Source organism: Pelobates fuscus, chromosome 13 (genome assembly GCF_036172605.1).
Source record: "Pelobates fuscus isolate aPelFus1 chromosome 13, aPelFus1.pri, whole genome shotgun sequence".
In the NCBI taxonomy this organism is placed as follows: domain Eukaryota; kingdom Metazoa; phylum Chordata; class Amphibia; order Anura; family Pelobatidae; genus Pelobates; species Pelobates fuscus.
The window spans coordinates 108,957,363-108,971,236 of NC_086329.1; the positions used below are offsets into that span (position 1 = coordinate 108,957,363).

Below are 13,874 nucleotides of genomic sequence, written 5' to 3' on the forward strand. Positions count from 1 at the left end.
TGAAACAAGCAGTGTTTACTGCAAAAAGCCTGAAGGGAACAATTATACTCACCAGAACAAATACAATTAGTCACCAGAACAACCACGGCTTCAGTGTCCCTTTAAGGCAGATTTGGGCCTTGACAACAGTTATAATAAACGTTTTACATTTGAAGATTTTCCTCTTATTTTTGTGGATACTTTGACGATTAGTGGCTTATTTTGTAGCACAATTATTACAGTCAAATCACACAGACTTGTTCCCATTTATATAATATGAAAAAAATCAAATCCATTCAACTTTAAAATCTCATTTGGAAATTTAATTGAACATTTAAGTTACCACTGGCTTTAATGAATGTTTGTGAACAAAATGATAATCTTACGTGTCGAATACATTTATCAGTACACCTAGCTCCTGTCCTGTACACAGATAGGCACGGTCTGATCAGCTTGGAAGGAGTTTTTACCAACGGAGAGCTGTACAGTGGATTCAGAAGGGACCATGAAACAGTCCACAAAGAGGTCCTTCTCCTACTACATACCACTCCAATGTGAATGAGGTCCAATAATGAATACACATTCCAAAATGAAAAGCACCATCAAAAAGAGAGGTTAGAATATGACCTTGTCCATGGCAAGCCAGACAATTCTGGGAAAACAAGTTTTATAAATGCCCTTTAGATTTGCAGATTGGGCTGCAAGTTCAATTCGTTAATATTCCATAGATTAGTGGTGGCCAACATCTAACTCTCCAGCAGTCTGCACGTCCAAGCTACTAGTATGCTCGGAGCATCATGGGGCTTGTAGTTCCACTGCAACTGTGAGCTACTGAGCAGCCCACATCTACAGGCAATTTGAATGACAAACATTCACCACCCCTCAGACTGGCAGCTCTGCTGGCCTCAGTAAAGTGCTTTAGCTTTAAATCTTGCAGCAGACAATTCTACACAACATAAAATAAGTAAAAACCTTTTTCAAACTGTATATGAAACAAGTGCAGCGTGTGAGAATTCCTACATTAGCATGTTCTACGTGTTACAAACATAATATGATCTGGTAAGATCAGACTTTTTAGCAAGAAATTAAAGTATTTCTCTTGTGACCAGCAGCTTTCAAGTCAACGCGATGTTCACTGTTCTAGCTCTGAAATCAGAGATTTCGAATCAGTGTGATCTTATAATCAGGAAACGCCTGTACACATTGTGCTATGGTGACTGCTGTTAAAATGGCAAAAGTGTTTCTAAGCTCTGGGCCGTTGGCCCCATATTATAAAAATGTCTAAATATAAGTTAAAAGGAGAATGACTGACTGGGGGGCAGGAGGCCCCTCACAAAGTAGCCCAACTGGATTAGTTTGGCTTTTACCACACATCATGCCAATATTAAAATGTCCTACAAACAAATCGCAATCTTTTAGTACACCTGAGATACGCACGTTAAAAACACACATCTTCATTTACAGAAGAACAGACCACATAAGTTGTTAATGAAATATGGTTGTTCCTGCAGATAGAGTTATAACATTTCACAGTTGCAGCCCCGTTGGGCAGTCTAAATCAGGATCATCAGATGAGAGCGGGGTTGCTTGTTAGACGTAAGGCGTGATAATTCACATATAGAATGTCTGCGTTCTGCATTCTTTGCCCAGAAGTTGGGATCTGTTCACAGACTATAAAAATCCACTAGTTTCAGTTTTGTGCAGACGCTAATTTTCTTACTTAAGATCCATTTTGCCATATATGGCATTTAAAAGGTCAATCTTCTGCACTGTGCACAAAGAAGAAAAATTGTTGAACGGTGGAGCAGGTGGAGTCTGATCGAGAAGTGTTTTCTGGGACTGGTCTACTTCTGTGTCAGATGCCTCAGACTCCCTCCGTTTGTGATCCCCTTGGTAAAAGAAAGACACCTTCCTGAACGTGGGATGTAGTTCATTTTTTATACTCTCCAAAATCTGGATGAAAGTTGGGCGTTGCTTGGGATTCTTCTGCCAACACCAGGTCATCAGCTCATGTCTGGATGGAGAACAAGAACATTCAAGTAGTAAACAAACCAGAGGAATTGTACTCAAAATACATCATATCACCAAACATAGACTTATCACAAAGTTGAATAATTAGGAATTACTGATCTATTGAGAGTTTGATGGCCTATTCACAAACAGAGAAAAGGATACGAATTGCATTTATCTTTTGACTTTTTTTCTTAGTGGCGAGTGCTGTTCTATTCTTAAGAAGACTGACAATATCCATCAATTTACGTTCCTTTCACTTTGGCCAGAGAGAAGAAACATTTTGGCTTATCTAGACAAGGGTGAATACCCACGGTAAGAATCATTGCTTTTTAATTTCACGTTCCCTAATTATGGTCACCAACAACAAGTACAAGTAAAAAAGTAACCTGCGCTCTTTCCCAAATCCCTATGTCTATTTAAACAAATGGAGGTTATTTAGTTTCTCCAATGGCCACTAGAGGGAATGCCCGCCTGCCACGTCAAGGTAAACCTTAAGTGGGTCCGTCTCTGTGTGGTCATTGGAGAAACGAAATAACCTCCATTTGTTTAAATATACATAGGGATTTGGGAAGAGCGCAGGTAACATTTTTACTTTATGTATTGCTGATGTGTACTATGGTCGTTGGGAGTTTGAGCGCAGGACTTGTTTTTGTGTATCTTTACAAAGTGTGTGGAAATATCACTGCTGTAAGTTATGTCAATAAATGTTAATCAATGGATAATTGACAAGGACATTTGGAGTGACCATGATTCCTGGGAGTGATACAGATTTTCTCTCATTGATGTAAGGCATGGAGATCAAGGTCAGTCCTATTTCTTCACACAGGTTACGCTGTAGTGATAATGGTGCCGGGAGTGCCCTGGCTCCATCCCAGCATAATCCGTCAAACCATTTACACATGGTTGGACATTTACTTGGGTCCTCCAAGGTACCCACACTGCTTCCATCCATTGACTGTTGCTGGGTTAAGTTAAATGACCACTATAGTGCCAGGAAAACAAACTCGTTTTCCTGGCACTATGGCGTTAATAGGTCCCCGCAACCCTCAGAGTCCCACTCCCGGCGGGCTCTAAGGGGGAGGAAGGGGTTAAACACTTACCTTTCTCCAGCGCCGGGCTCCCTCGGCACGGGGAATTCTCCTCCTTTGGCCGTCATCGGCTGGATGCGCATGCGCGGCAAGAGCCGCGCGTGCATTCAGCCAGTCCAAAGGAAAGCATTCTCAATGCTTTCCTAGGGACACTGGCATCTTCTTACTGTGAAAATCACAGTGAGAAGCGCGGAAGTGCCTCTAGCGGCACTATAGCCACTACAGCATGCGGCAGTGCGGTTAAATGGTGCTTGGAATTCTACCTTTGAGGGTGCTCTTATTATATTTGTAATCGAGAGTTAGGCGAGTACTTACAGTCTGTCAGGACAATTGTCTGGCTTCTCCAAGGTTCCATTGTCAATCACAAAGTGAAGAACCTGCTCGTTAGCCAAGCCCTGATATGGCTGCTCGGCCAATGTTGCGATTTCCCACAGTACAACGCCAAATGACCTACACAAACAAACCGAACAACATGTTCATTATGGCGACAGAAAAGAAAACATATTTTGAATGAATGGAAAGCCTATCACAATCTGAAAAATGTATCTGAATTTTTATACTATCTTCTAGCAATTAAGTCAAAGATCAGACAATCTGATAAACAGATATTACTCAGCTGTGATGGTGTATTTTCATATTATAACCATGAGTAAAACGGTGTCCCTATGAGTAAAAGGATGGCTGATCTGGGGCAAGTTTGAAATGCTGTCAGTCAAGGCTGTGACGATGTATAAGAGCAGGGTTATAAACTTGGTGTAAAATGTGTAATACCGGGATCAATTCCTAGTGACTGAATAAACACCTATGTGTGACACGGGGCAGATAGTAGAGACCATGGTAGTATTTCTACAATAGCCGGTGGTCTGCCTTGTGATCACGAATGTCCCTGACCGTGTTCCTTGTTTGCTATACTATAATATTTGTCTCTAGTTTCTGTGGAGCTATGAGCCAGGACAATCCTGGTGTAGCAAAAGTGCTTACAGTGAGATAAAAAGTGTGAATAACACGTGGAGGAAAGTGATAGGCGCTCACTATAGTATTGAGCACAGGATGATTGTGGGCAGCAGTAACCAATACAAGGATTCCCAAACCTTGTAAGTTATAAAGTGTAGGAGACTGCGCCCCAAACGATATGTATAAAAGGTGTATACGTACTCAAATCGTATAGGAGTTATACACACAGCCTGTCTTCCAATACCATCATGGCACAATAGGTTTAACTCTGCCCACACCGAATGGCAATATGTCGGCCAGTTGGTCACACTATGTACATTCACCGGTGGTCCAGGATTTAAATCCGTATCAGCACCTGTGGTCTTTGAAGACTTGTGACTCTAAATTGTAATTAGCCCAAAGCATTGTATCTCCTGAGTACACTGAGGGGAACGCTCTGGGCACCAACATGAGATTTTGGCCTAGTGCTCTGGCTTTCTACATCTTCAGATCTCTTAATAATTAATAAATAATAGATGGGTGTTGCAGCATTGACCCGTCCATTCAGCTATGCTCCATCTTTTCACAAAGCACCTTCCTTATTAGATGGAATCTGCGTACGTACTCCGCCAATGAGAGATCACGGTAAGCCGGGCTCCTCTGCTCCATAGCCAATCACTATGCACAGATAATAAGAGGACAGTGATTGGCTGTGGGCAGAGTGATGTCAGCAGCGGAGTACATACTGAGGGTACTTCCAATAAGGAAGTTTCCTAGTGTAATATGTGGGCGTGGCTAGAGGTGCTGGGAGTTTGTCAGCCAGGGAATCCTTACCAGACATCAGAATGTAGGGTGAAGATTCCATCTTTCAGGGATTCAGGAGACATCCATCGTACTGGAAGAAGCGACTTTCCACCTTTCCTGTAGTAATCCGTCTCATAAATGTCTCTGGTCATTCCGAAATCTAGCAGGAAAGCAGAACTGTATTAGGCACATGTGGTGCAGAGCTCTAGCGGGGGCGCGTGTGGTGGTGCAGAGCTCTAGCGGGGGCGCGTGTGGTGGTGCAGAGCTCTATCGGGGGCGCGTGTGGTGGTGCAGAGCTCTAGCGGGGGCGCGTGTGGTGGTGCAGAGCTCTAGCGGGGGCGCGTGTGGTGGTGCAGAGCTCTAGCGGGGGCGCGTGTGGTGGTGCAGAGCTCTAGCGGGGGCGCGTGTGGTGGTGCAGAGCTCTAGCGGGGGCGCGTGTGGTGGTGCAGAGCTCTATCGGGGGCGCGTGTGGTGGTGCAGAGCTCTATCGGGGGCGCGTGTGGTGGTGCAGAGCTCTATCGGGGGCGCGTGTGGTGGTGCAGAGCTCTATCGGGGGCGCGTGTGGTGGTGCAGAGCTCTATCGGGGGCGCGTGTGGTGGTGCAGAGCTCTATCGGGGGCGCGTGTGGTGGTGCAGTGCTCTATCGGGAGCGCAGAGTGTATCGGGGGCGCGTGGGGTGCAGAGCTGTATCGGGGGTGTATGTAGTAAAGACGTGTTCAGTCCCCAGCATGGTCTGTTCATAATAGGAATAGCTCAACTTTGGATCTTTCACTGCTGCCACCACCCAGAGTAACTGCCATTCTTATAGACTGCCCTGAGAAACGCACAGAGTGTGGTTTAACCTAAAATTTCCACAAAATTATAGAAACACATTTAGAGCACCATAACCACTACATTGCACAGTAGTGTTTATGTTGCCAAAGTGCCCTTCCAGGTTTGGTTGTTAAAACTTTCCAAGCGGTTTAATGAGTTGAGCTGCGCACCACACCCCGGGCTGGCTCTGCGCAGAGAGCTGCCAATCCATGGCTCCAGATACCGGTAGGTCATTTAAATCCTCCAACCTACTGACAGCAGCACTCTCACCAGACACCATCACAACTATTTAAACAGTGCTAAAGAATATAACAAAGGAAAACGTTAGGGTGTTTGTGGTCCCGACCCTTGAGTGTTAAAATCACTATCTAGCCCCCCAAATATAATAAAAATCTTGGGGTACTGGGGTAGTAATTAGTGTAGGAGCCACTGATATTGGGGTGCTTTGACATTATTAGTGTAGGACCCACGTTGGAACTAGTGTAGGACCCACCGATATTGGGGTGCTGTGACGTTATTGGTGTAGGACCCACGTTGGAACTAGTGTAGGACCCACCGATATTGGGGTACTGTGACGTTATTAGTGTAGGACCCACCGATATTGGGGTGCTGTGAAGGAATTAGTGTAGGAGCCACCGATATTGTGCTAATGTAAAGTAGTGATTAACACAATATGGCTGTATGATGGAACTGAACCCTCTTTTTTTGCAGAGATAGGTGATTTTAAGTAATCTTGTACAATTTAAAACAAACAGTCTTATTATATTAAAGTTAAGGAACAGAACTCTTACAATTACAGAGTGGGCACCGAGTTCTTTAAGATATCACTTAAGGACGAAGTGCCTTTAGTGATTGTGGCTTGGGCACAATGTAAGCATTGTGGTTTCTCACAGGATGGCATTGTTTACATGGTCAGATACTACTTCAAACACCTTGACCATTAGAGTGGAGTCTGCATTTGCACTTTGCTGTTGGATGTGTGACTCCACTGACTTGTTACATGTTGCGAATGTCAATTATGTGCATACCTTATTCACTAACGTGGGAAATAGGAAAGTCAAAGTGAATTTCAAGTTTAAAGACACAATAGCCAAACTGGAAAGTTCGATTATTATGGACCTAAATTTGAAATGCAGTTTATACTCACTTTAGTGAGTCCTGTGCACCAGAGTCAGCACGCACTGTGTGCTGTATCAGACAGTGAGCGTGCCAGCAAAGTTGCCCATAGCTCAGTTGTCGCTTCCCTCTGTTGACTTTGTCATCCTAGCCCTCTCACAAACACACATGGTGTGCTCGGTGTAGCCAAGAAGATGAAGATGATGTGGAGTGACCAATAATGCAAAAAGGCTTGGAGAGAACTTGGCCTGGCGTTGAGTAAAGTAACGTTAAAACCCACACTGATCAGCCACAACATTAAAACCACCTGCCTATAATTGTGTAGATCCCCCTCGTGCTGCCAAAACAGCTCTGATGCATCAATGCATGGACTCCCCAATACCTCTGAAAGTGTCCTATGGTATCTGACACCAAGACATTAGCAGCAGATCCTTCAGGTCCTGCAAGTTGCAAGGTGTGGCCTCCAGGAATCAGATTTGTTGTTCCAGCCCATCCCACAGAGATCTAGGGAATTTGGGGGCCAATGGAACACCTTGAACTCATGTTCCTCAAAACATTCCTGAACAATTTTTGCAGCGTGGCAGGGGGCTGTGTTCTTCCCATAGTGCATACTGCTGCCATCTCTTCTCCAGGTAAACAATACACATGTACATGGCCAGCATGAAAAGCAAGCGTGAATTATCAGGTCAGGCAACCTTCTTATATTGCTCAGTGGTCCAGTTCTGATGCTCACGTTCCCAATGAAGGCGCTTTCAGCGGTAGACAGGGCTCATTATTGGTACGCTGACCAGTTTGCGGATACGCAGCCCCATACGCAGCAAACTGTGATGCACTGTGTGTTGACACCTTTCTATCATGGCCAGCATTACGTTTTTCAGCAATTTGAGCTACAGTCGCTCTCCTGTGTGATTGGACCAGACAGGTGAACCTTCGCTCCCCAAGAACATCAATGAGCCTTGGACAATCATGACTCTGATGCAGGTTTACCAGTTATCCTTCATTGCTCCACTTTTTGTAGGTACTGACCACTGCATTCCAGGAATACCTGACTTGCCATTTTGGAGATGCTCTGACCCAGTCGTCAAGCCATCACTATTTATCCCTTGTCAAAATCACTCAGATCTTTTCACTTGTCCATTTTCCTGCTTCCAACACATGCAATTCAAGAACAGACAATTCACTTGCTGCCCAATATATCTCACCCCTTGACAGCTACCATCGTAACAATATACTAAATATTATTCACTGCACCTGCCAGTGGTTTAATGTTGTGGTTAAACCGTGTACATTGAATCTGTTTTTACAATACAACAATGGGTGTTTAATGAGGATTGGACTGACCCATTAATTGAGAGCATGGACAGCGAGACCCCTAGTTTGAGATTAGTTTCTCTATCTCGGCTCTCGTTTTCCAATTTTCCTTACACTATACAATAGTTTATAAAACTATCTGAAACATTCCGTTAGTAAGGAGTCCACACAGTCATCAACCTGGTGTAGATGTGATAGAATTTCTGCTGGTTATAAAATCCATAGACAAATACACAGCCCATTATAGATACAGAGTGGATTATTATCAGGCTGGGCTGTCTTTGCGATTACATATAATGTGTTGGTATATTTATCTAGAATAAGAATATACACACACCCCACTGGGGTAATAAATCATTAGTTATTCAGATGGTGCTTAATGAAATCACATTCAGTAGATGTGAGTAACGTTTCCTGCAGAGTTCAAGGTCATATCTTATTCTGACCACTCCACAATTCAGTGACCAGAATGAAGCTAAAAAGGACACATACCAGAGACTAGTGACTACACACCTTAGCTCAGCCAGATGTGTCAAGGAATTCCTCCAAGATTAAATAATGAGACTTGAAATGTAATAACATTAATCTGGTTTAGTACCCGGCCGTCACCCACCTCCAATCTTAACGGTAAGATCCTCTGACACCATGCAGTTCCGGGCAGCCAAATCTCGGTGCACAAATTTCTTTGCATTTAGATACGCCATGCCATCGGCTATTTCTCCAGTCATCTGTATCATCCGCTTTAAGGATGGCTGAGATACTCTCGAATTATTCTTTAACACAGAGAGGGGAAACGGTTAATCTCTATATACAACACAAATCATGTTCATTGCGGGGTCATAGAAACCAAAACGTTTGGGCATTATTTGTTAAAGGGATACAAAGCTGTATTCCTGGCACTACCGATCCCCCTCCCCGGTAAATAAAAAATTCATTACCTGATCCCAGTGCCGATGTCCCTCAGCGCTGGGTTGAAGCTCGGCCCCCTTCTCCCTCCCGCGCTGAGTGGGGTCTAATGCGCATGCTCGTCAATGCTGCGAGCGCATTACACCTCCCCATAGGAAAGCATTGAATCAATGCTTTCCTGTGAGAAAAAAATCTGACGCTGGAGGTCCTCATGCAGAGCGTGATGACATCCAGCGTCAAATAACGGACCAAAAGTCTGTTACAATTCCGGAAGCAGTCCAGTGGCTGTATAGTAGACATTAACATTGCAGCACTAGGCTCAAAAGAGACAGCACCCAGACCACTTCAATGAGCTGCAGTGCTCTGGGTGCCTATAGTGTCCCTTTAACATTAACAATGCTGAATTTGCAAAATGCACATGGAAATACACTAGCTGGAAATGCAAGTTTAGTGAAAACATGTTTTTGTTACCGTTCACTATTTGTGGTATAAACCCACTATGATGAAATCTATTAGAGACCAGTATATTTCCACTCTCCCAGACTGTAAGCACAGGGTTTGGGAATTATTCAATCAGGTCAAATAGTCATCAATAGAAAACGGCAATCAATAACATACAAAGTCTTCCTCACACTTCCAGACGCTCAAATTTCTCAACTAGCCGGATATAGGACTAACAAAAAACAGCACCCCAACACTATTTCCACCATTTGACTCTAATAAATAGCTCGGTAATACGCATGCTTACAGGGACAAGGAGAGGGGGAATTGGAGGGAGGCAAATAAAGAGTGAGGATGGGGGACACTGATAATATTGGATGTGATAGGGAGAAGGAGAGAACCTCTGACGACAGACATAAAACATGCAGAGTTCCAGGCCACAAAAATAGTAAAGAATCTGTAAAAAGAGGCGTTCTGGGCTGTCTAAGTCATCACACATGCAGCCTGTGCACACAATTGAACATAACTCTGGATGTCATGGTCTCAAGCTGAAATGACGCACTTCCAGCCTCCTACCACCACGACCACTTCAAAAAGCACACGTGATTATGGTGGGTGGAGTTGCCCTATACATTTATTCTCCTGTAAATTACATCTGATTAATCTTACACTATTTAGACACAGAAGATGGGTATAGGGGCACAGCTGCACAGCATGTTACAATGTCAAATCATGAGAAAGATTGGTGAGAACAATACCTCGTCTTCTGGTCTCAGAGAACGCAGGTAGCTCTTTAGGTCTCCTCTGGTCATTAGTTCCATGATCACCAACGCTGGCTGTCCTTGTGAGACTACCCCCAGGAGACGGACCTGCCAGAAAGCCACATAATACAAAGTTAGCAAAGCACAATATCCAGTGTAAATTGCAAGCCCACCAGCACAAGTAAAAAAATTAAGAATCCTTTAATACTTCATTATTTTGCATCGACATTACTGGACTCCTAACGGCAACTCAAATGTCATGACAGCAGAAATAAAACTGGCTGAACCCTGTGGCCTAAGAGGGCTAACTCCAGCTTCAGATTTATAGCCCAGATGGCAGGAGTGTGAGCAATGGCAGACTGAACATGTGGCAAGTAATATTTAACCAGACTCTTTAAATTAAGATGACATTTTTAATGTATGTGAATTATCTTAAAGGGACAGTGTGAGCATCAAAACAACTTTAGCTTAATGTGTAGATCATGCCCCTGCAGTCTCACTGCTCAACTCTCTGCCATTTAAGAGTTAAATCACGTTTGTTTGTTCATTCTGCCCTAGCCACACCTTCCCTGGCTGTGATCATACAGCACCGTGTGTTTATTTTAGATGCTGTTAGCCCTCGAACATTAATCTCACACACAATATGCTTTGCCGGCTATTAACAGTGATCAGAAAATCCAAATTACACAGACCACGCAATAAAGGAAGTCTAAACATTAGATCTCTCTTTACAGGAAGTGTTTAGGAAGACTGCATAGAATAGCAGAGAATTGAGCAGTTAGACTGCAGGAGCATCTTCTCTACACCAAACCACTCCATTAAGTGCTTATAGTGACCTTTTCAAAACAATACAAGCACCATAACAGCATGGCTAGACCCAGGTAAACTGTACTAAAATGGTATGACCACTTAAAGAGGGACGGCGCATGACACTCCTGGCACCATAACTACTACATCAAGCTGTAGTGGTTATGATGTGCAGAATATTTCTTTAATGGTTGGCCAGCCTCTGCTCTCCAGCTTTCAACACATAACATCTAAATCCATCCATTGATCATTTCAATAAACTGCATTCCATGACCAGTTGCAGTCTTTGCCACCATAATCTGGTCTATCCCAACACACAATAATCTATTATGGTGACTACCATAGGACTCCAGAACTATAAGGAGCTGGTCATACAGGACATTCCATAAAGCAATAAAGTCCTTTACAGCCACAAATGATGACACAGAATGTCACCGATCCTTATGGGGTAAAACGAACTGTATATTTGACCTGGATGTAGTGCCCCATAGTACCCCTGTGACTTACCACATGGTGGCATAAGAAGGCTTTCATAACCGAGGCTTCATTTAGGAACTCTATCCTTTCCCTGGTGCTGGCCAGCTCATTTACAGTCTTCAATGCCACCTTTGTCACGGGCTCGTCCTTTACAATGTCCTTCGCAACTCCCTCGTACACCATTCCAAAGGAGCCTTGGCCAAGCTCCTTAATTATAGTTATTTTCTCTCTTGGGAACTCCCATTCGTCAGCGACGTACACTGTCAATTGCAAATAAGTATAACTATCTCAGCTTGCTTTAAACAATATACCTGCTGGTTTAGAATTGGCCCATGGTATTGGTATTTTACAGTCATATCCCAGGTATGGAGAGCCCTGTCTGCTATATAATGGGAGTGGGACTGACTTACTGGGATACCATTAAAAAGGAGGGGAAGTGGTTAAGTAAAAACTAGTATACAGGGAAAGGAGGCCACGGCATAAAGGGAGGGGGTCCTCACATGAGTAGAAGGGACACTAGAGGAACTGGTGTAAGGGCATAGAGCAAAACAAGAGGAACTTGCATAAAGGAAGAGTAAGAACGAAGGGAACGTAACAAAGAACTTGGGACATCCACAAGGGGGAGGGGGGAGAGTTAAACTGAGATGGGGGGGGGGGGCAAAGATGCTGGTCAGTGCTCCTGTAAATGCGGATATGAAGTTTGGGGGATGGGGGAGCGAGATATTATATGATCCACAGGGTGAGATGTTAATATCCATGGACAACTAGGAGTAAAAAACAGTTCTAAATATCATTGGATGAAACCATGAGTATTTCTTTCCATCAGCAGACTGCCAATAATCCCATCAGTAATAAATACCAGGGGCTGGGTATACTCACTGTCTGTAGCGCTGAGGTACTCTGGGTTAACCGAGGCATATAGGGTTCCAGGGGGGTATCCCTCGCCATTACTGCAACACCGAGAAATGAAGCAATAAGAAACAGTAAGAGAGTCAATATTAACAATATGATGACTACTTATGTATTATCTAGATTATTGCTCTATAGAAGAGTGAGAAATTAACTGGGTCAGACATCACCCCATGCTGTCCAAATGGTGATATGGAGACCGTGGCAGAGCTGGAGGGAAAACTGACAAAACCCGCCCTGGAGAGACAACAAATGTCTACCCGTTGGGTACAGTCATCTTACCAATACCAAGTACAATATCCTTTCTACTAACAGCGATATGGAATAGACACCATTAGCACGCAATGTTACTGCCATGTCTGCGTTCTGTACCAGATTTACTTCATGGCAATATGGTATGTATTGTTTGTGTGTCACGGTTTGCCTTTTGGCCGTGCCTCCTGTGACCGTGTCTACACTTTGTATTGGACGCTTGTTCGGCCAGCACAATATAACATTGTAAGGAAGTGTTACTTGCATCAACGGTACCAAGGCTCTCCAGGAACTATAACCACTTACTTCAATGAGATGTGGTTATAGCGCTCAAAATGTCCCTTTTAATATTTATTTTCTATTTGATAAGAAGCCGAAACATGGCAGGATTTGGTGAATCTGGGGTTCAGAACATTCCGTTATCTCGAACATGGCAAGTTTGCTTGGATCAGAGCATCGTGTCCAGGACATCCAACATCCTCCTTTATGGCTCTTCCCGACTTCCACTGACTTACCATTAACAAGGTCAGTCCAGCAGAACACTAAGCCAAAGCTTAACAAGTAATAAAAGCTATCAAACTAGTCTTTGTATTGGCCACTATAGAGTCACAATCAGCACATCACCTACTAGCTTAGCCCCCAGAATGGGTCCAAGACAGAGCTAGGCAACCTTCGGCACTCTAGATGCTGTGGACTACATCTCCCCTGATGCTTTGCCATCATTATGGGACAATATCTGGAGTGTTTATGGTTTCCTGGTCTAGGGTAATCATCACAAATAACCTAGAAGATAATTCTGCTGCCTTCAATGCAGATTTAGTGCATTACATTTCCATTTACTCTAGTTTTAGGTAATAAATCCTATATGTGGAAAAAAATTATAGCTACAATAGTTATAGTGCTTCATGTGACCTGGCTACATCTCATGGTAAGATGTCAAACCATTTCTGTATGGGTTGACAACTTACCTAGGGCCCAGAGGCACCCACGCCACTTCAGTCTCCTCCAGTAGAAGAAAGCACAATATCGATAGCCGATACAGTACCATGCTGGTTGGCTGGCTGTGAGTTGTTCACTGACGCTCTCTGTCAGTGACTGAGGTCCTGCTTTGTTCTCCCGAGCAAGCTGGATTTTAGCGATGCAGTGATGCATTACTGGCGTCATGGTAAAATGTTTGATAACTTACAATAGGACAGCCCCTAGTGCTCCTAGAACCATAACCACTACAATGGGGTTTATTGGTTATGGTGCTATGAGAGTTCCTT

General features: G+C 43.8%; 1 protein-coding gene across 3 annotated transcripts in view; it reads right to left on the reverse strand.

The window, feature by feature from the left end:
• Window positions 1–280: 280 nt before the first annotated feature.
• Window positions 281–13,874, reverse strand: part of INSRR (insulin receptor related receptor) — a 69,048-nt gene continuing 55,454 nt past the window's right edge. For all 3 annotated transcript variants that reach the window (XM_063440247.1, XM_063440246.1, XM_063440245.1), the window contains 7 exons: window positions 12,328–12,398; window positions 11,479–11,708; window positions 10,162–10,272; window positions 8,670–8,829; window positions 4,848–4,977; window positions 3,396–3,530; window positions 281–1,993 (listed from right to left, as the gene is read on the reverse strand). In XM_063440247.1, the coding sequence (XP_063296317.1) occupies window positions 1,696–1,993; window positions 3,396–3,530; window positions 4,848–4,977; window positions 8,670–8,829; window positions 10,162–10,272; window positions 11,479–11,708; window positions 12,328–12,398 (1,135 nt within the window). In that variant the 3' untranslated portion in view covers window positions 281–1,695. The remainder of the gene's footprint in view (window positions 1,994–3,395; window positions 3,531–4,847; window positions 4,978–8,669; window positions 8,830–10,161; window positions 10,273–11,478; window positions 11,709–12,327; window positions 12,399–13,874) is intronic.